The sequence below is a fragment of the Labrus mixtus genome, chromosome 1 (assembly GCF_963584025.1).
Source record: "Labrus mixtus chromosome 1, fLabMix1.1, whole genome shotgun sequence".
NCBI classification, from domain to species: Eukaryota; Metazoa; Chordata; class Actinopteri; order Labriformes; family Labridae; genus Labrus; species Labrus mixtus.
In genome coordinates, this window is record NC_083612.1 from 26478892 (window position 1) to 26501960 (window position 23069).

Below are 23069 nucleotides of genomic sequence, written 5' to 3' on the forward strand. Positions count from 1 at the left end.
TGATCCTCAGACCCAGCTTCCTCTGAGGCCCTGATATGAAAGCCTTTCTATACTGCTCAGGGATCACATGAGCAACTCTCTTAAACCTAACCATAGCTCCCGGTGAACATCATCAATTGACCTTTGGGCACAATCAAACTGTCTTATCATGAGGTTCCTTAGACTTAACTGTATTTGTTCAGTGTCTCCAGTTTGTCCGTTTGGCTAAATGAAACTCTGCTGTCTTAATTGTTACCACAAACACTAAAAAGTAAAATCCGGACAAGTGTTGTTTAGAAAATACAGGTAGTATCTGTTACCAAAAGTAGAGTTATTGACAACGGATCAGCCATCCTGAGTGAGGTCTTGAGTTTCATACTGAGAACAAAGGACATTTTTTAATTAATTTATGAAAAATTGATAACATTTCTGCCATACTCATGGACTGAATTTGACTTGATGGAAAGCAGCAGGCCACTGGAAACATTTAGGCTAATTCTCTGAGCTGTTTTATTGGGCAGACTCACCCACAAATAATGAAATATTGGCATGCCGTCTCAAACTGACATGTGAGGATTGGAGCATAACAGAGCCAGAGAGAGGGGGCATTACAGTGAAGATAAAAGACAGCAGGCATCCTGAAGTAAAGAGTAGATTCACATAAGAGAAACAAACAGGCTGAAAGCTGAAAAAAATGTGGTTTGGTTTGTCCGATTTTCAGCTTGTTTACGCGACAAATGTCAAATAATTACCCATGTAGCCAAATACTTTTTTCTCAGATAAGATTGAAATGCAGATTCTCAGTATTGGAACTGTTTCCCTGGAGAACTGCGGCTATAAGCAGGAGAAAAGACTAGACTTTACTTGATGTCTTTACTTAAATGTTTGTTTTTTTCATCACAGTAATCTCTGTACAAGGTGATTATGGTTACAGCAATCCATCAAAAATGCTTTCTACATAATCAATTTTATCGGCAGTATCTCAGTAGAAGGTCAAAAATTAACTTCACGTCTATTTCTTTCCAATAAATTAATTCCAACACAAAGGCCCAAAAATAAAAGAGGTCACTACTCCATTCTTTAAAAACAGATTCTACAGATATTATTGTATTGCTCATAATCAAACCAGTATCTATTTGCATGAAATGCAGCTTGTATGCAAAACAACTCATTCACTTTCTGTTTTGTCCTCTGTATTTGAATTACAATTTAAGCGGTATTTAAGTAATTTATAAACCCATTAGTTGAGCTGTGGGCATGTTTCAATAAGACAAAAACACATTATTAAAGGTAAAAGCTCCAGGAATGATTGGAATTTCTGATAAGACCTACATACTGAACTCAACCTAAGAGCTGTTGTAGCTGTTCTTGTATCATAACGACGTCCACGGGTTGTGAGCATGAAGAACTGTCTGCAAGCTGAGGAAAAAGAGGAACACCTATTTATTATGTGTAAGTGCAGCTCAACACGGATTTACCATGAAAACGGTCTACTTTAGCGTCATGATGATTCAACCTCACTACCTCTCCTCTCTGATATGTTACAACTGCACAGATTGCCTGTCTCTTTCTCTTCTTTTTACTTACTGTCAATACTCTGAAGCATTGATATTACACAAACTGTTTCAATGTCCCATTCCATTTCTTTTTAATTATAACAAACCCCATGTAATGTTTGAATCGTTCTTTACTTTATTACGTGTCTTTATCTATTGGATTCCTCTTCATCATCACACATAAAATGCCACCTTTGTCTCTCTCTCTCTCTCTCTCTCTCTCTCTGCCTCTCTCAGTCTCTCGCTCTTAGTCCCACTCTTCCTCATCTCTGTAGGGGTTGTCTTCTCTCGGTGGCTCCTGAAACCTGATGTTTGCCAGCATTTCCCTCATTGCCACCATCAGACGATCCACTTCCTGGTTCAGCTCCTGGCCAGCTCGAGCCACTTCCATGTCATCCTCCTGCCTCAGTCCACCCTTAAAGAGACAAAAAGTCAATTCAGTTCCTCCACAAATATCGTTTAAGTACTTATTTTGTTAGCATTTGGCTATTAGTAGCATGACAGTGATTTGTTAACATTTTATTAATTGTTCGGATGTTTTGAAAAACATACAATGCAGATGTAGCGTTTGTGCGTTGAAAAAAAAGATCATGACAATCTAGATCTAGATTTTATGTAACTGTCTCAGCAGTTAAAGATGAACTTGGCTGTATATCTTCTCTAGGTTTAACGTTATTGCTTTTATCCAAATCAAATCTCTTCTACTTTATAAGTTGATAAGATAACGGCGATTGATGGACTGCTCTGATGGAAACATGCCTTGGGCCCATCTGTTAATAAAAAAAAGATTTCTATCTGATCCACTATATGTCCTATAGGGGGTGTAATAAACAAATGCATCTTCAGGTAGCAGCAGTTGTGTTACCCTATAAACACACTGTAAAAAAACACAAGATAAGCTAACCAAAATATTCTAGTTTAAATGTATATATGTTAATATTTATATAGCATTAAAGATACACTGGGTCCAAACTGTAAACAACATAAACATCATAAAATACTTTAAGTCCCCTTGTTTAACCTGATTTGGACATAAACCAGACTCATGCTATCTTTGATTCATAACCTTTTAAAATAGGAACACTATAAAAACTATTAAAGTCTGTTATTATCAGATTACACTTTTTAATGATGCTTGAAAGTTTGTATTTATAGTATATACTAAAAAAGCTCAGTTAATTTGTTGCTCTTAGACCATCCAACTAATGCCGAACAATAATAAATGGGGATCTATTTGTTGATGGGTGTATTGCTATCTGGCACAGCACATCATTTATTTCTAGAACTGAGGAATGCGGAAGACAGACATTTTATAATTCTACACGGCTGCTTTTACATCCCAGATTCATAAAAGACACACCCACTGCTCCATGGAACAACTTGTGGTCAAACACTTCACTGGATACCTTTGAATTCATTATGCAACTTTTTTTCCCCCGAAGAGATTCTATCAATTTGGATAACATATACAGTATATGAACATATTTACCAATAAACATGTTGTAATCAGTGTTTTGTGTCCAAGAATACTCTCTCTTTACATTTCAATTGAACAACACTGAGCTCTTAATAGTAGAAAGGTTACATGTGGAAAGTGGTGCATGATTTCTTCATTTAAGAATTAACATTTGTTCGAAACAAATAACGCAATCACTGTCTCCAATTTTTGCCAAGGACCATAACAGAAAGTAAGCCATTGATGCTTTGAAAGACCACAGATTCACACCGCTAATCAGTTCTTCATCCCTAAATGCTCTTGTAACAATTGGCTGCACTATTTTAGATGCTGAAAGGTCCGATAGATTCGGCCCCCAGTGATCATGAGACTAAACCTGGAAAAATGACAAAAAATACAGAACAGTGAAAAGATAGTATGTTTGGAGGTCCAGAAGTTAACCATAATTATAAATGCTTTGTGTTATCAAAAGATCTCTTGCTATATGTTTAAGGCACGGCTAAGATCACCTTTATGGTTCTACGAAACATGCAGTGAATGTAAATAAGAGATAACAATCTGTCAATGCAAACTGAAGTTTAGAGTCTTGAAATGCCATGCTTTGTACACCGCAGTGGTCAGTACATACTGCTGTGACTGGCAGTATGAAGGACGTTTATTGAAGGAGGTCAATAAACTTGTGCTTTTGTTGGTCAGCAATGAATACATCAGGATGTATTATACTTGGACAGAATATGATAATTCTTCATCTCTATTTCCTGTATGTCAGTTGTGGCTGTATGGTTTCTGTGTATACACTATTTGTCCTCCTTCACACAATCTACGCCATCTACAGTCCATTCTCAGAACATGAGGGGTAAATACATCATGAGGAGCAATTGAGCAGAAAGAGCAAACACTTATCTCTGGCTGAAGAAAATACTTTTGACTCAACTGTTTAATTTAAATTATATCATTCCCATCATAAATCAACCAATAAATCCATATTTTAAAAAAATCTAAGTCCCCTGGCATAACCAGGCAGATAACTTCCAAACATCTGTCGCTCTTTTTTCTTATCTCTTTAACATGTGCAGAGTTAAGCCAGAGACTGTATAAAGAATGGACAGCAGAATACCTTACCTCATGAGAGGCCAAAATATTTAGAGCTCCCACTACTGACTGGGTGCATGATAGGTAATAAACCCCGTCCCTTCTATGTAAACAGATGGGTCAAACTATGACATCAACGTGACGTCAGATACATTTTCTCAATACTGGTTCCATCATGAAAGTTATCATGCCATTTTGTGTTAAATTCATCCTTTTATCTGAGAAATTACTTTAACATTAAATGTTTTCAGTTATTTGATGCCACTCAAGGTATATGATTGACAGCTCTGTTGATGAATGTCACATCTTTGAGGATGTGGATAATAGATCACCCACTCATAGCATTGACCTTCCTCCCACTGACAATGGCTGTATTTCCACTCCAAATCATACTTCTCAGTTTAACTTATCGCCTGTCTCATTCTATGTAGTTTTAGAGGCTCTTCAAACCTTAGATCCTAAGAAATTTACCGGTGAAGACAAATTGGATCCTCTCTTTCTCCGTCTCTCTGCCTCTCTGATTGCTGAGCAATTAACTCACATTTTTAACCTTTCCATTTCATCCGGAGTAATTCCCAATGTATGGAAAACCGCTACCCCCTTTACATAAGAGTGGAGATAAGAGTGACCCTAATAATTATAGGCCAATCTCCAAATTGCCCTGCTTAGCAAAAATATTAAGAGTCTCTTGTAAATCACCAACTCAAGGAATTTCTCTCAATAAACTCTGTTCTAAGCCCACATCAGTCTGGGTTCAGATCTATGCACAGCACTGTGTCTGCTGTCACGCTAGTGTTGAATGATGTTGTCAATGCCTTGGATAAAAAAAAAACATTGTGCTGCCATCTTTGTTGACCTCTCCAAAGCATTTGACACTGTTGACCATTCATTGCTTTTGCAAATTCTTGGTTTTATTGGTTTTAGTGCAAGTGCGTGGTTTTTGAACTACCTCACTGACCGACGGCAATCAGTGAACCATCCACTCTGAGTTCCAATCACTAAGGGTGTTCCACAAGGTTCAATCTTAGGCCCAGCCCTTTTTACAATTTTTATTAATAAAATTATTCCATTATTATCTAGCGACCATTCACATGCTCACTTATATGCAGATGATACAATATTGTACTGTATTGCTAATTCTGGTCAGCTTGCCATGGAGAACCTGCAACATTCCTTTAATGTTCTCCAAGTTGCACTTAACTATATTAAATTGGTTTTAAATGTTCAGAAAACTAAATGTACGTTGTTTTCTAGGGCTAAATGTGAAACTGATAATAACCTTCACATTACCACCCTGCTAGGATCTATTATCGAGAGAGTTAAAGACTATAAATATCTCAGTATATGGATAGATGACAGACTAACATTCAAACTTCATATTGATAATCTTACTGTCAAACTACGACAAAAGGTTGTTTACCTATATAGAAATAAATTACATTTCCTCATGTTCTGTCGGAAAAGGATAATTGATGCAGTTTTTCTCTCAGTTTTGGATTATGGTGATGTGGTCTATAGGCATGACTCTTCCACTACGCTAAAGCCCTTAGATGCTGTTTACCATTCTGCGATTAGATTCATTACTGGTGATAGCTACATGACTCACCACTGCATTCTTCATAATAAAGTTGGTTGGCCCTCCCTCACTGAGAGACGCAATAACCACTGGCATCTTTTTGTCTATAAAGCCCTTACTAGAAAGCTTCCATCATATATCACCTCATTGTTACATCTGAACCCTGGTCCATTTTTAACCCGCTCGAGAGAGAGGCTGGTTCTCCAGGTTCCTCATGCCAGGACTGACCTGGGGAAAACTGCTTTTAGTGTTAGTGCTGCAAACTCCTGGAATATTTTACAACAGGACCTGAATTTGAGCACTTTTATCCCTTATGGATACTTTAGAAATATTATTTTTAACCACCCAATACCTGACTGTAACTGTTTTATTTGATTCTAATTACTGACTTATCACTGTAGTAATTTCAAGCTTTTAAATTATTTTATTGTATCTATTTTATTGTTCTTATTTCTCTTTTATTGATTTTATTTTATGTAGTAGCTTTATCTCATTGTTTATCATTTATGTATGTTTTCTCAGCATCATTGTAAATGAGGGTCGCCCTCAATGATCTCTCCGAACTTAAATAAAGGTTGATGATGATGAATGCAGCTTCTGCAGTGCTATGTGTACCAGATTTGAAGAATAAAGCAGAAACAACATGAGGAATCGTAACTCATAACTGTGAGTGTTTGCTTTAAACCGACACCCTGAATTGGTTCACTTCCTATTTAAAAAACAGAACTTTCTCAGTCAAGACAGGCAATTCCACTTCTTTTACAGCCAATCGGTCCTGGGGGTCCCTCAAGGCTCCATCCTAGGTCTTATTATTTTCTCCCGCTTGGTAAAAGCACAACATTTCTTATCACTTTTATGCAGATGATTATGCAACTCTATCTTCCCTGAAAACCAAGAAATCAATCAGACTTCAATTCACTTACACAATTCCTGGAAGACATCAAATGCTGGATGGCCCAAAATTATTTTTGGCCCCCCGAAGCCATAAAACAGGTCTCAAGCAGTGTAGGTCACCTTTCCTCCCTAATCAAGCCACATGCTTAAAAACTTGGAGTAATATTTGATTCCGCTTTCACATTTGAACAGAATGTAAAATCAGTAGTCAAAACTAGTTTCTTTCAGCTACAAACCATCTCAAAACTAAAACCTATCCTCTCTCAACTGCAATGCCAGGCTTCTGACTGCCTCACGTGAAAGTGAGCATATCAGCCCTGTTCTAGCCTCTCTTCACTGGCTTCCTATAAGTTACAGGATTGATTTTAAGGTTGCATTGTTTGTTTTTAAGTCAAGTCAAGTCAAATTTATTTATAAAGCACATTTAAAAACAGCTACAGCTGACCAAAGTGCTGTACAATACATTAAAAAAGAAAAAACAACTTCAGATCACAACGTCCACAAGAGAGAAATATATATATGTATACATATATACAAATAAAAAGAAAGAATATATAAAGAAAGCAACAAAATAAAGAAAGCAACAAAGGAACCTGAAAGAAATGGTCTATTCAGGACCAGGGGACTCAAATGCTAAAATATAAAAGTATGTCTTGAGACGGGACTTAAAAGAGTCAACAGAGGGTGCAGACCTGATTGAATGAGGGAGGCTGTTCCACAGTTTAGGGGCTTTTACTGAAAAGGCCCTATCTCCCTTTAGCTTGATGATCTCAGGCGCCTAGATGAGGTGTACGGCATGAGGAGGTCGGTAATGTAAAGGGGGGCCAGGCCATTCAGGGCTTTAAAAACAAACAACACAATCTTAAAATCGATTCTGAATCTTATTGGGAGCCAATGAAGGGACGCTAGGACAGGACTGATATGCTCCCTCTTCTTGATTCCAGTCAGCAGCCTTGCAGCATTTTGGACCAGCTGCAGACGGGACAGGGACGACTGGCTTATCCCGGTATATAAAGAATTGCAGTAGTCAAGCTGGGATGAAATGAGTGCATGGGTTACTGTCTGTAAGTCACTGAATGAGAGGATAGGTTTTAGCTTGGAAATTGTACGGAGCTGAAAGAAACTGGATTTGACAACTGAATTTACCTACCGATCAAATGTAAAGCCTGAGTCGAAGATAAAGCCAAGGTTCCAGGCGTGGCGCCTAATGTGGCTGTATAAGTGACCTAAGCTGTTGGAGACCTGTTTGATGATGTTGGGGGGGCCAAAAAGAACAGCTTCAGTTTTTGACTCATTTAATTGTAGGAAGTTATGGGCCATCCAGTGTTTTATGTCTTCAAGGCATTGTGTCAGAGAGGTGAGTTCTGCGAGATTGTTTGGTTTGACCGGTAGATAAAGCTGAGTGTCATCTGCGTAGAAGTGGTATGCGAGATTGTGCTTCTGGATAATTTGACCCAATGGGAGCATGTATAGTGAAAATAGTAGAGGGCCTAGGATGGATCCCTGTGGTATCCCACAGCTCAGACCAGATTGGGAGGATGTGGCGTTGGTTAAGTTTACAGAGAAGGTTCTGTTGTTCAGGTATGATGTAAACCAAGTCAGGGCTGTGCCCTCAACACCAACCCAATGCTGCAGGCGATTAATTAAAATTGTGTGGTCGACAGTGTCGAATGCTGCAGTAAGGTCCAGTAAGATCAGGAAAGCACAGTTTCCAGAGTCCATTGTAAGCAGAAGGTCGTTGTGGATTTTGAGAAGTGCAGATTCTGTGCTATGGGCTGCTCTGAAACCTGATTGAAATTTGTCTAAAATACTATTATGATGAAGGTAGGGCAATTTCTCCAGAATAACCTTTTCTAGCACCTTAGAAAGGAAGGGTAGTTTTGAGATGGGTCTGTAGTTGAAAAGTGGTATGGGGTCCAGGTTGGGTTTTTTTAACAAGGGCTGCACTATAGCATGTTTAAATGAGGGAGGAACAGCACCAGTTGACATAGAGCTGTTTATAATGGAGAGGATAAAAGGGCCGGTAACATCAAATTAATCTTTGAGGAGCTTGGTAGGTACTATGTCACTGGGGCAGGTGGCAGATTTCATTTTAAAAACCATCTCTTTGAGTGAGGTTAAGGTGATAGGCTGGGCAGAGCAGTTGAAGGGCGGGGAGGCTGAGATGTGCCTGGTTGGGGCTGAGATATTTTTTCTAATACCGGCAACTTTTTCAGTTAAGAACTTTAAAAAGTCTTCTGCCCTAAATGGTTTGGCAACCTCATATATTACTGATCTCCTCAGCCCCTACAGCCAGGCCACTTAGATCTTAAACCATGGGGCTCCTGGCTGTCTCTCGTTCGTGTAATAAACTTTGAGGCGACTGAGCCTTTGCAGTCAAGGCCTTTCGGTTGTGGAAGAGCCTTCCTTCCTCAGTCAGGTCTGCCCCCTCTGTAGTATCTTTTAAAGTCCCACCTGAAAACTTACTATTACACGTTGGCTTTTGCGCCGTAGCTAGGTAGCTTGTATTTCTATCAATAGTATTTCTATTAAATGTCATATATTATTATTGTCCTATTTTATTGTTAGTATTCTGTGTGTGCATGTGTGTGTGGGCACACATGTATTGTATGTGGGAGTTTCCTATACTGTATTGCTCTTTTGTTTCATGTACAGCACTTTGGTCAGCTGTTACTGTTTTTAAATGTGCTTTATAAATACATTTGATTGATTGATATTAATTTCAGTCTCTTTCATAACAACTTTAAACTCTGCACTGCATTTTTTAATAGAAGCAGAAAAAAATGAATGTACATACAGTATAAGATACAAGCTTATATTCAACCATGTCTCTACAACTTTGCCATAGAAATAAAGTAAACATTGGATTTCAGTCTCAGGACAGGGATAGAAAAGTCCTACTCACAAAATTCATGAATGTCGTTATTGTTTTGTTGTGCAATAAAACAGGAAGATGGTGAGAAGTGTTTTAACTGAATTAACTGGAACAAGGTCATATGCCTTCTTTGATATTTTGCAGTTGTCATCCCTTTAGGCAAACTAAGAGTCTTTGGAGGAAATATTCCATCAGTGAAGGATGTGGTAAATGTGTTTCTAAGGTCTTTAAGCCGTTTCTTTTCAAACCTTTCTTTAAGCCTCAAAGATCATTGACGTTTCATCATTTACAATGATGTCGAGATGATGTCAAGAAAAGAGCACAAATAAAACAACAAAGACAGGATAATACTCAATCCCAAAAACAGTAAAAACAATCCCACACTGTAGTGAAGTGATTTGAGATCATTGTCTTAATTTGTCAAAGAGAAACAAGAGTGTCAATCTTGAGAGAGTGTTGTAAATTATTCCACACTTTTGGAGCGATAAAGCTAAATGTAGAAACCTGCGGGATTGAAGCAATAGACAGTCTGTTAGTAGAGAACGTTTGGTAGTGTCCGCTGGTCCAGTTCAGCAGAGATGTTATGTAGGTTGGTTTACGCCCAATAAGGCATTTAGAGATAAAGAGAAACATGTGTTTATCACAACTCTGTGCCAGAGAAGACCAACCAACTTTGTTATACAGAATGCAATGATGAGTGTTATAGAGGTCTCTTGTTAAGAATCTAAGAGCAGAGATAAAACTTAGTCCCTCAGCAGAGGCATGTCTATAGATAATATCACCATAACTGAGGACTGACATAAAGACTGCTTCAACAATACTTTCCCTCCAATCAAGAGAGAAGTTAGCTTTGTTTCTGTACAGAAAGCTAAGTTTATGCCCAAGTTTGCTTAAGAGATTTTCCACATGATGCTCCGATGGCTCCACCAGCCCCAGAGTGGTTCCTGCTACTGAACTTGTGCATGGTTGACTGGTTGACTCAGCCTTAACCCAACTTAAACCATATTAGCTTTGTGTTCCTTCAGTATTTTTGGTAGGGAAATTTAATTTGAAAAGGACACAGTCTTCCAGGAAATTGAAGCATGAAGAAGATAATTTATGACTATCAGATGGAATAACTGTAGGTCAGTTCAAATCAATTATTCATAAAACTAAGAATCCAAAATAAGTCATCTCTGAATGCAACACTCATAACTGTTAATCACATGATTTCCCCACATTAAAACTATGAGTTCTTTATAAGAGTCCCAGAAAGTGTTTCTATTTTTCGTTCGACAACATCAATTTAATAATGACATCACTACTGTTTGCTCCTCAGGTTGAGGAGGGACCAAATTGTATATAAGAGTATAAAAATATTATCTTTCACTTTGAGATAAAAATGAGTTCATTAAGGTAACATGAAATATATGATCTTCAACGTATCTACAGATCTCATTCCATTGTAAACTTGTTATTAAATTGTAAATATATTGAAAAGTTTCCTAAAACTTTTTTTTGAGTGAACTCACAGAAAGTATCATTTGGATTTATTCGAATGGTTTTCAAATGAGATTGTAAAAAAATAAAAAAGGAGAGACAGGTCAAAATTAACTAAATCTTATAAGATATTCAAGGCATATTCTAAACAGATGCATTTATTTCAGATTCACTTTTTTTTAGATTTATTTGTGGGCTTTTTGTGCCTTTATTGGAGGGATAGGACAGTGGATAGTGATAGTGGATGAGTGAGAGTGAGAGAGAGAGAGAGAGAGAGGGGGGAATGACATGCAGGAAGGGAGCCACAGGCTGGATTCGAACCTGGGCACTATGGCCACTGTATGCTGCACTAATCAGTGCACCAACAGCGCCCCTGATTTTCTTTTTTGATACAACTCACCTGAAGGTTGAAGTTTGGCAGTAAAGACCGAAAAAACAGCGACAATGTGCTCTCATTCGATGCACCAACATGCTGCCTAAATGCAGACAAACAAAAATACACAGACACAAAGCAACTCTATTATAGTAAACCGGCAAATAGATGATACAAATCTGTTGGTTTGTAAACCCCAATGAATGCATCTTTTTTGGACTATCTGAAGACCTTTACCTCTCTGGTCGGGTGTATGACATCACTGAGTCCAGGGGAGGCAGAGGATCAAAGCCCATCACAGGCTGACTGGTCACCTCCTGAAAGAATCAAACAAACAAGCAGGATCAGAGTCACTTTCTCAAGGATGATTAGATGATTAGCTTTCCAGAGGTGATCAGCTTTGTAATGATGACATGATTGTCCAATTTAATGTCCTAATAAAACCCTATGGGAAAAATGGCCCAATACATTTTAAATATAGCTTGGGTATTTAAAATCTTCTCATTTAGTCATCCCTTTCACTATTACTGCCACAACTGTAAAAAGTGAGCCTGGCCCCGAAGTAGTTTTTCCAATCACATATTTTAGGCTGATCTGGGGTCATGACTTATGAAAAGGCTGAGCACAGATAAAAACCTTTTACAACGGGGATACATAGAACCAGGATTTAATGTATGGTGTTCTGTCTTTTAAATATTTCTAATCAAAGGAGTGTGTAAGTAAAACTGACAACATTTTTGATGCTATTTCAGATCAATTTCCATTGTCTATTGGTGAGTGGTTTGGGGAAAGTTTGTGTTCAGGATGGTTTCTCACAAGAGGCAGACTTGAGGTGGCTTCTTTGATCTCAGAGAGGAGGACATGGCGATGGATGTTCCTCGGAGCACTCTGGTACCTCTGCTTTCTCCTGAAACAGATAGATGAGGGAACACTAATGTAATGAGCATTACTGTGAGGACTTGTGGAAGATGAAAAAGCTCACTAAAATCTTACTTGTTTTGGCAGTCTTCCACCAGTGGGTCTTTGGCATCAACTCGACGCAACACCTCTTTCACCGACTCTTCCAGCCACAGCATCACTGCTGCCTCCCTCCACAGGCTGCACGTCCTCCCCACATACAGCGCTGTGAGCTCAGCAAGCGCAGGAGGCTGCCTGGAAACATGAAGAGGAGTGAGGGAGATGAGTTGAAAGTTTCAAAGTTAGGGTAGAAGAGGTGGAGAAAAAGATAACGGATAGAATGGATACAAAAGGATGGTAAAAATAGCTAATGAAAAGATTTAAAGAAATAATATTGCACATTGTTTTTCTTTATGACTTGAATTTTTTCTTAATCATTTATTTACCATGCTAAATGTATATAATAGGGTAATTGTCTTAGTGCTATTGAATGCTGGATTGTCAACAGTTTAGAAAACAGAGGGAGCACACATTACCCAATCTGACTCTTTGGGCCAAAGAAGGCATGTGAGGTGACTGTGGCGTCTGGCTGCACAGTACACAGATCCAGCAGAGGCATCAACACTGCAGGAAATATATATAAACAGTAAGATCCATTATGAGTGGTATACATATTTAAAACTTGACTGATATGGTTGAACTTGTAACTTGTAAGATTTATAGGAAACCTTACAGTCATGCCATAAAGATTGTGAAAAAACCACTCTGTCTGTGATCTAACCTCCAGGGAACATAATGAGGGCGTCCTGCAGCATCACGTCAGCCCGGTGTCTTTGTTTGACACCTTCTTCAGGATCCAAATCCTCCTGTTGACTGAGGTGGAAATGGCAAAGTGCGGTGGAGAATGCGAAGTTTGGCAGCTGAGAGAGATTTCTATGAACCTGAAATGCATAAACAAACCCTTTCTATATCAGAATGAAGACGGAACATTTTGCTGACACAATCACACACACATTTTTATGCAAACATCTGCATGTGATAGCAAACTTTACCTCCCAGTCCTGATATAACTGAAGGAGGGAGTGGTACTCCCTAGAGCGCAGCGTCAGGAAATCAATGAGCAGGAGCATGCAAAGTGGGTCAGAGTCTGGGTCCAAACTAATTGAAGAGAGGCGCACAAGAGCACAAGTATATGATTAGAGGAAGGACTTGATCCAAGCAGACAAACCAAATATCTGAATAAAATGTCTCAGCCTGACCTTCAGGCTGGGACAGCATAAAAGACAATAACTGAACCAATGGGGAACTACGTCAATCCTTCAAACAAGGCAATGTTTGTTCAGCTGAAATTTTAATTAAAATGAATTGGTTTAAACCTGAAGATGCTAAAAGTAAATGAAAAATAAAAAACAAACCCAAATCACATGAAATTACAAATAAAATCAATACTACTTTGGTGTCAATAAAAGACGATATCAGAAACCAGATGCCATAAATAAAACATCACTGCCCTGCTTTTTGCTCTCAGAATGAACTTTGAAGCTTTGGCAGCAGAGCAATTTAGGTCACCATACAGTGGCTTTGCTCAAAGTTTTTAGTCTGCTCGCCTCAAAATGTTACTGTGATTTCATGTGACTTAAGCTCTTTATTAATGTATCTGGTTCCTCTCAAAGCCACCACAATGCGTTTAACATGACCCGAGCAAGAAGGATGGTAATAAGCACAGTAGGCTACATATCATCATGTGACGGCTTGACAGCTTTAACAATATTATGTTGGAGGTTTTTATTCTAATTCATTTTTGAGGTCATGAGGTCAGGAAGCCCGAGTGGGATAAGAGATGAAGGTAAGCTTTGACCATTACACTAGCAAGCTGTAGAACTATAGCAGGCTAATGGCAGCAGTGTCGGAACAACCATCTAAGTGTGCATTAAGCCATATGTAAGACGATCTGTATCCGTATAGTTTAGGGGGTTTAATTCTATATTTGAGATTTAAACACTGAATTTTATTGTCAATGTAAATGTTGTTATCATGAGTAACATCTTGAAAGAGGAAAATAATCTCACATTAGTTTGTGTTATGTGTTTCTGTTCACGGCTTTGTGTGTGTTATATTTGTGTTTTATTTGTGGCATTATTATTATTATTATTATTATTGTGGTTGTTTTTTTTAATTCTATTAAGGTGTGTCTTTTTTAATTCAATGCACCGACCAGGAGCAGCCATCTGAATCATGTTCACTGTCATACACTGACATTAAGGCTTTCATTTAATTCAATGTCACATTTGATCAGCTGGGACTCAAAGAAGCATTTATCTGATAAACACATTTTTATGAATTAACTGCTAATATCAGGAATTTGGAAGATCTGGAAATGTTCAGTTGTATTTTCATGTATAAATCTTTTTTTGGGGTACATCTTTGCTAAGTATTCGTCGTCACACTTATCTAATAAAACACAGGCTTCTTCTTGTTTAGCAGAAAGGCATGTGATCTTATAGAATTTTTTTTTTTTCATAGTAAACTAAATACACAGCAGTTAGAACAGAGGGTCAAAAGTACCCCCGTGCTGTCTTCTTTTTCTGCAAACATGTTTCCTCTCCTCTTTTGCTGTGCTCAAGTTTTCCTCATTATAAAATTAAAAAACATGTCATGAAAATAATTTAAAGGAAACTCAGATTAATTAAAAATCACCCAAAATAGCCTCAGATCTTACCAGCTGTGTACTTTTTCTGTGACAGATTTTTTTGCCCTCTTGAAAAGAAATCTTGAAAATGTCGACAAAATTCATTGTGAGCTTGTTTGAGCTAACAGAATAACAGTATATCTATAATAGTACAACACTGTTAACATGCCAGAGGATAAGTACAGTGAATACATTAGAACATATTTTCAATAACAAGCTCCTTTAATGGAAAGGTGTTTCAGATTATTATTATTTTTTTCAAATGATAAACTAGAAATGCTGTCATCCCTGTGACTGTATCTGTGGTCTGACGTGCAATATTTATCATTTAATGTGAATTTCAGAAATCCCATCTTAATTGGATCAGTAACAAAAGAAGACTTGAAAAAGAAAGAAAGCAAGTTATTATTGTTTTTCCCTTTCTTGTGAAGTTATATCTTGTTAGACTGGCTGTGGTTTGTGTTGTAATTCCATGAAATGAATGCATTATAAAGAAAAGCTTCTCCCTTTTACCTCAGGATCAGTTTGCAGTATTCTAAAGCGGTCCGCGGGCATCCTCTCTTCTCAAGGAACATCATGTGTTTGTAAAGAGCCAGATAAAAAGCCCTGCAACAGAGGTGACTGTATCATTGAGCTGTTGTTTGACATGTTTCAGGTAAAAAAAAACAACTAAACTCTACGATTGCACAGACATCTTTCAAAAGCAAGGGGTTCAGAAGAAGAGTCAAAGACGGAGGAGAAAAAGAACAACCCACCGGTTCTCTGGTCTCAGATAATCCAGTCTGCTCGTACCCGAGGTCAGACTGAAAAGAGGGTGAAAAGCACACTCGAAGCTGTACATGGCTCTCTCTAAAAGAAGAAGAAGGAGAAGGAGAACATAAATCAGTATAAGTTACAATATTTGTTTTAGCCATGAGAAAAAGATAACTTGAACATTTAAATGAAGCAGTACTGGGGCGCCAGTAGCCTAGTGGTTAGTGCACGCGCCCCATGAACAGAGGCTGCAGTCCTCCAAGCGTGTGGCCCGGGTTCGAATCTGACCTGTGGCTCCTTTCCTGCATATCATTCCCTACTCTCTCTCTTTCCACTGTCATGTCTCTAAATAAAAGCATAAAATGCTCAAACATAAACCTAAAATTAAAATAAAAAAAAACTACTACTGAGCATAAGAATGTTGCACGTGCAGGGCTATGTTACATATCTCCTCTCTCACAGACCAGCCCCTCACCTGCAAGACCTTCACGAAGACCAGAAAAAACAGAACAACTGACTCTTTGTATCATGTCAGAGTTTATGAGAGGCCATGTTATCAAACCAGGAATAAGACAAATCCCCTTTTGTAAAAGGGATCCTTTTGGTTTTCTGCAATTCCTATTTGACCATCCACTCAAGGACATGGCTTGTGGTTATTAAACATGGACTGTGCCTGGCATAGGGCATGAACTTCCATTTTTTGACAACGGCTTTCTTGATGATTTACAATTTAATAATCTGACTGAGCACCAAAACAAGCACAGTTGTCCAGTTTGATAACATATCACAAGTAAACACGACGACCTCTCAATACACAGGCCAAACTGACATGTCGGTCTTGAAGAAGTTATAACTCAATGAGATAAGGTACCAAGTCATGCTGTTTCAATAATTAACCATTGTGAGAATCAAGGGGAATGATTTGTATGTGCTTAAGAAAAGAGATCCACAGTGGTTCCTTGTTGGGAGCAAATAAAGTGATGAATATAAAAAGAAGACAGTTTATGCCTGATCTGTTTAGCCCTGAAGAAAAACAGACCTGGACATGGAAGAACACAGAACCCTCTTGAGACATGATTACTCTTTTATAAGTCAATGTTAAAAAAGTGGTAATAAAACTGCCCTGTAACAGAAGGAGCTTGTGTATTGGCGGGCTCTTTTTATGTAGAAAGAAAGAAGGGAAAATTAACAAATTTGGGAACTTCCATAAAACATTGCAAGAGTTTGTGTCTTGTTCATGGCTTTGTAGTAAAAACATGTTCAGTGTTGTTGTTGATTAACGATTACTGTTGTATGGGAAGGTAGATCATGATGCTTACCGATGAGATCCCTGGCCATCTCCTGATCCTCCTGAATGCGGCACACATCAGAGAGCTGCAGCAGGGAGTCAATGTGGTACGGGTTCAGCTGAAGCAGGGACTGGAGAGGAAAAGAGAAGATACGAGGGCGCTTTAAAAAAAGGGTCTCTAGTGTTATATTACATGGACTGTGAGAATATTTTTTTCCATAGTAGTTCTGCTTTTTTGTTTTCTTGTCTTTGCGGTGTTGCAGTACTCCGCTCCTGATTTTACTGAATCAGGACTCGACTCACATTTATTCATTCTTACAATTTTGAATATTTTAAATGAAAACTCAACAACGGTCATTGGAATCACAGTAATATATTAAAATCACACTCAGAAAAAAACAATGTTTTTTCCTACTAAGCACCTGGGGTAGTTTTGCACGTCAACCTCTGTGGCTGAAATGAGAATGCAACAAAATCGGAAAATCTAAATCTGTTTTTACTAAAGAAGGAAAAAGTAATGTTGAGAAATTATGAACTATTTGTTCACCTGCAAAAATAGTTTTCCACATTTATTGACTGTTAAAAAAGAAAACTACAGGTAGGATAAAAGGAAAGAAAATCCACATCGCACAACTGTTTCCTTTTTTTTTTACAAAGAAATAAAACATACTTGGAAATATTTTACCGTACGATACAATATGACACTCTTTATTGTCCCCTTGAGGAAATTTGTCTTGGACTTGCTTGCTTTTTTTAACCTTTGTTCAAAGATGAAAAAATATTGGAGAAAACGAGGAATGATTTAAACGTTTTATTGTTTTCTTTCTCCATGAAAAACTTTTCCCCACACCTTTTGAGTTATCAAAAGAAGAGGAAGGAATCGAGCTGTCTATTATTTTTACATGTTTATGGAACTTTAACAGAGATGATCACTGCTTAGATCAGATCACCAGAAGCCATTCTTCATCTTCTTTCTACAGAGTAAAGTATAACTGCTACTGGAGCTTGATCAGTAAAGTATATTCAGAAAACCCTGTATGCAAAAAGCCAGTCCCCTACCGCTACATGTGAAATAGTACATATTGATGAATCACTGTGCATGTAGAAACACAAGATTCACCTGGAAAGCTCTTGAAGTTAGCAAAACTGTCGGTGTAAAATGTCCAGAGATTATCTCTGATTTGATGATTTAAGAGGACTGTTTCATGCCAAGTCAACAGTTGAAAAGATGAAACTAGAAAACACCATCCATGAAATGTTGTGTCTATTCACATAATCCCATATCATTGATTCATTTACACATTCCATATCAATGCAGAGGTTGCCTGAGAATGAATGCTCCATGACTGAAATCAAATTGCACAGCAGAGATGAACTTTTTTTTACCACAATGTTGTTGGGATCCATCGACTCGACTGCATCAAGAAACTTGAACTGTACTTGTTGGTAATCTCGACCGTGCTCAAAGGAGAAGTACTGAATGCCGTCCTGTGACTGCAGTAAGGTCATAGAAATTCCTGAGGAAACACCAAGCAGAGTCAAGAACAACCACACACAAAAAAGGCAAAACCCCCGTAGGAATAACTAAAGAATGAGTGCACCAACTTTTACATGCATGAAAGATTAAAATCATTAAACGTATTGTTCCAGTTTTATGTTGCATGTTACTTAATAAGTCACAGAACAGTTTGAAGTGTTTCATGTGACAGACTGACACTGAAGTCTTATTCACGGCAGAGAAGAAAGCATTTAGTGTTGGTGTAACACTGTTAACACTGTTATATGAGGTGGGTAATAATCAAATTATGCAATTGGGTCACCACAACCCCTCAGTATTTTCATTTTGAAACAACAAATAAAGAGAAAAAATGATTTACTTGTTGGTTGTATTAAAGTCTTTGAAAAAAAAAAAAAAAACCAGCAAAAAAGCCTGATACATTTGATTCATGCATGAACAAACTTTTATCCACATGGCTGTAAATTAAAGCTAACCTGGGCGGCTAAAGCGAGGCCAGCTGTCTTTGGGACCGGTCATCCAGGTGCTACGGTGAAACTGTCTGTTTCTCTGTCGAGGTCTGTTGGGGGAAAAAAAGGGGGAAGAAAGGATCACAAGAATTTACAGTTATGACAGAGGTGTCAAATTCAAATTTAAAAAATTCACAAAGATTTTTCCTTTTCGTTTACCTTTGATCCCCTTGAACAGCTCGAGCCCCAAAATATCTTTTCAGCTCCGTCTCTGGGTTGAGATTTCTTCCCATTTGACACAGCAAACAAAACTGTTAACATCTTAAAGGCATATCTGAAAATGTGACTCAGCTGAGGAAATACCGCAGATAACAAAAGAAATACATGAATATGTTTAATTCAGATGTTTTACATGCGGGTGAATGTGTGAACTAACTGTACAACACGAATGCAACAAGTTAAGGCATTTTCATACTGAACTGAAAATAGAAGGCGGGATATTCAACATCATCATTTATGACTGTGATTATAATAAACCAGATTGTCTCTCAGTAATCTGAGAGATGTTCTGCCTGTTTGTTAGACTTTTATGGCAAAAACATGTCAAAAACAAAATCATGATAAAATCCCCTCTCTCTGTGGATGAATCTTTCTTCTGTATGAAACAAAGTAAATAACATCCTATCTGGTCATGTTTGTACATACTGAGTGTGTACATTAATTATCAACATGAAGATGTTTTCACTCTCTTTTCTGATTGTACAGGTAAAATAAGAATCTCACAAATGCTAAAACAAGGGAAGTTTTATGTTTGTGCAACTTCTGTCAACTTATTTTTTTTATTTAAAAAAAAACAAAAAAAGAGAAACATGTAATTCTGCTTTGAAATCAACACGTGTAAATGACCCATGACAGCAAACTGAAATGGCATGCACTGACATCACTTGTTTAGTATACTGATGAGCAACAGTATGTTTAAACTACTTAAGATAAGTGTTGATTCACTGTAGTTCGTCCCCATAGGCGGACAGCCTCCAACTAGCTTGCTCGCCACCATGTGGTGCCAAAAGGAACAAGGGGAAAATGAACCAACAGTGAGGGACGCCTCTCATTTATCACAGTCAGTCATTGAGCTCATCAAGTCACATCATCTGTGCACTGGTTAAGAGCTAGCTTATATCACTACTGCAAGTCAAGTCTTAGTGGTTAATAATAATAACCCCATAATGACATCTAATATGAATCTATTTATTTTTCTACATGAGGGAAGTTGGTCTTCTTACCTGTGCTCCACGTGTAGCACAGATCTTCGTTCAGTGCCTCCACAATCCTCATTTTGCAAACTCAAACCATTAGACTGCTCCAGGTTCTGCAGCAATAAATCAATGTCGTCATTTGGGCCAGCCTCCTGGAATTACATTTTTTTTAAAAATCAGAACCAACTTAGACAATATTCATTTTAAAATAAAGTGTGTACGATACAAATCATTATCAGTAAAAGGATTCTCATTACATGTTGTTAAAGAACAACACTAATTTTTGATTACCTGTTAATTACCTTATGAAATAGTCTGGGTTTTTATTTATTAAGTTTTAGTCTTACAAATGTCTCGCCAGAGAACACAAAGAATCACGTCTCAGAAAATGTACCTGTCCACCATCTGATGCCACTTTTGTCTTCTTCTTTTTCTTCTTTTTTTTGACTCGGTCTCCTGACAAAGACTGTTAAACACAAGACACGTCTTACTTTCAAAGTTTCTGTTAAATCAATCTTAACAGAAAGGCATTCTTATCACATTTCACATCAATGTTTTTACCTGTGAATTAGCTTCTTCTGGTTTTTCAACATCTCTGTTATCATTCTTTTCTGTATCCTTTGATTGATTTCCATCTGGTTTCTCTTCATCAGGTGAGATTTTCTCTGCCTCGTTGTCTGCATCACAAATCTAGCAAAAAGGAAAAAACACAAGGAAGTGAACTGGTTAAAGCAGTGCTAACAGTAAGTAAAGCCTTTATAGCCAGATACATAGAAACAAACTTTGTCCAAGTTGGGGACATGCCGGGGTGCGAGATAATACAATATAAGATTTTTAAATAAATCCCATCTCAAACACAGCTCATGGACAAGATGTGTGTATGCACAAAGCCAATACAATGCTGTGAACCAAAGGTTGATGGTGTCTCTAGGCGAGCACGAGCACAGATCAAGTCTTAAGTTAATCTTCCCCTGAACCGTTTTGTGTAAACACATTAAATGAGCTTAATGATGACATGTTATACCTACTGTTCTTGTGAAACAATGTCAGACAAACTTTGAATAAAAAAGCCCAAGAAGTTAAAAAAAAAGTTTGACAAACAAGGTTAAAAAGTAATGCATTCATTCTGTCATGCATTAAAATGTTTTCAAATAAGCTCTGCTTTGGTTCCAGCTGGTGCACGCCAAGTCAGTGCCACTTCAATTTAAAATAAACAACTTTAACAATCATACTTTCTTTCATAACACTATCAAAACATAACCTGCTTTGTCTTATTCTCTTTCTCATTGAGTCAACACATGTATGAAAATATGCTTAACAAACAGATTTCAATGTTATCACAATTCAAATATTTCTACACTTTATTTGACATCTTTATGATGTTTAGGATGAAGGCAAAATATGATCTGAACATTCAAAGAACAAAAGACGTCTTCGCCTCTAAAGCAAGCAAGAAATGTTTAGAGAGGAGTTTATCCTGTACATTTTTAAGCATCAAGTCTCCATATTATGCACTTAATGAATACAATCAAATGCCTGAGTTGTTATTATTACATATGCCTGAGGTAAAGTTATCAAATACAGCTGTCGTAAAATTATTAAACATGACTGTCGTAAAGTACACTTTACCTCTCTGGTTTATTGTAAGTTAGGCTCTTGATGTGGGCTTCTTTCCTGTGATTTTTTATAGCCAACTTGTTTACTAACCTCAGCCTACATTATATCTTACCTGAGCATAGATAACATTTAATAGGCTGGGAGATTAGCCTGTGTTAGCAACATATCAACAGAGAGTGGCTAAAAGTAATTTGCCAATAAGAAACACTTCATGACTTTATGTTTAAAGTCACATGCTGTTAGCGTATCAAAACCGCAATCTCACCAACTCATAAATGTTGCTGAAGTTTTTCTGAGCCTTGTTTTTCTTTGCCTTTCTGCTGGTTTTTCTGTCTGCCGGAGGAGAAACATTAGCCGTGTCCAGCTGCTCCTCTTCACCCGCAGCAGGCTGCTCATCCGGGCTGTCACCCAAAGTCAGCTCCCCGAGATCCAAGGCCTCCTGACCCCGCTGCTTCCCCCTCAACCTCCGTAAGGCCCGAGTAGACATGGTCCACTTATCATGGAATACATAGACTTTAATGCTAGATAATGAAACTCTGTTTTAGTTAGCTGACAGACACAACAAGACGGTGATATGAGGGTCAACGCTATTGGCTGCCTGATCTTCTTCTATCAAATGTTTAAACGCGTCTAGGTGTATCACTGCCCTCTATAGGATAGATGGAAAACTGCATTGTGATTCATTTTACTGGTGTCAATCAAGTCTATAGTCAATCATATTGATTTACTTGAACTGTTGATACGCAAGGTCTAGGTGTCTAATGTTTTTTCTAAAGTTCCCAATAACAAATGAACTATAATATCAGCAGCAGACTAAACATCCTGTGGGAGGAGCCTCACCACATGTCATTCAACCAGACTGCAATCACTGTCAGACTCCTTTATACGTACATATCATATACATGGGAGACTGTAGGCTGTATATGTATGTGTAGTATATGCTTGTATATTTAGGCCTATAGATATGTACTTACATGTATAAGAATACTTGCATATACTCCAAACCAACAATCTCATGACTACCTCGTCCATAGAGGGCAATTTCATCTTTGAAATGATTTTTCACACCTGCAATCTTTAACTGGCTTTATAGTCACTTTGTCATACCATATGTGTTGGCTCTATCTTTCCACATAAGTGAAGGTGTACATAGTGTATATTATAACAATAATAATAATAATAGTCTTATTTTTCTAGTATTTAATTACTGTAAACATAATTTCATCTTTTACATTTAGTTATCTATTGCTGATTACCTTTGTCCTCTACTGTGGGCTGTTGTAACAACCAAATTTCCCACAATGTGAGATCAATAAAGTTGATC

General features: G+C 37.7%; 1 protein-coding gene and 1 long non-coding RNA gene across 2 annotated transcripts; both read right to left on the reverse strand.

Moving 5' to 3' along the window:
• Window positions 1-1399: 1399 nt before the first annotated feature.
• Window positions 1400-22352, reverse strand: tcf25 (transcription factor 25 (basic helix-loop-helix)). The gene is made up of 18 exons (XM_061040413.1): window positions 22011-22352; window positions 20690-20818; window positions 20523-20594; window positions 20156-20280; window positions 19092-19157; window positions 18900-18982; window positions 18294-18424; window positions 16939-17038; window positions 15622-15715; window positions 15380-15472; window positions 13230-13335; window positions 12959-13118; window positions 12714-12801; window positions 12274-12432; window positions 12097-12187; window positions 11518-11597; window positions 11308-11383; window positions 1400-1950 (listed from the first exon to the last, which is right to left on the reverse strand). Exons 1-18 carry the CDS (start codon window positions 22230-22232, stop codon window positions 1783-1785), a joined length of 2043 nt encoding a protein of 680 aa, XP_060896396.1. The 5' UTR covers window positions 22233-22352; the 3' UTR covers window positions 1400-1782.
• Window positions 2972-6937, reverse strand: LOC132975758 (uncharacterized). Its single transcript, XR_009673299.1, has 2 exons — window positions 5326-6937; window positions 2972-4619 (listed from the first exon to the last, which is right to left on the reverse strand). It is a non-coding gene; the product is annotated as an uncharacterized LOC132975758 (long non-coding RNA).
• Window positions 22353-23069: the final 717 nt, after the last annotated feature.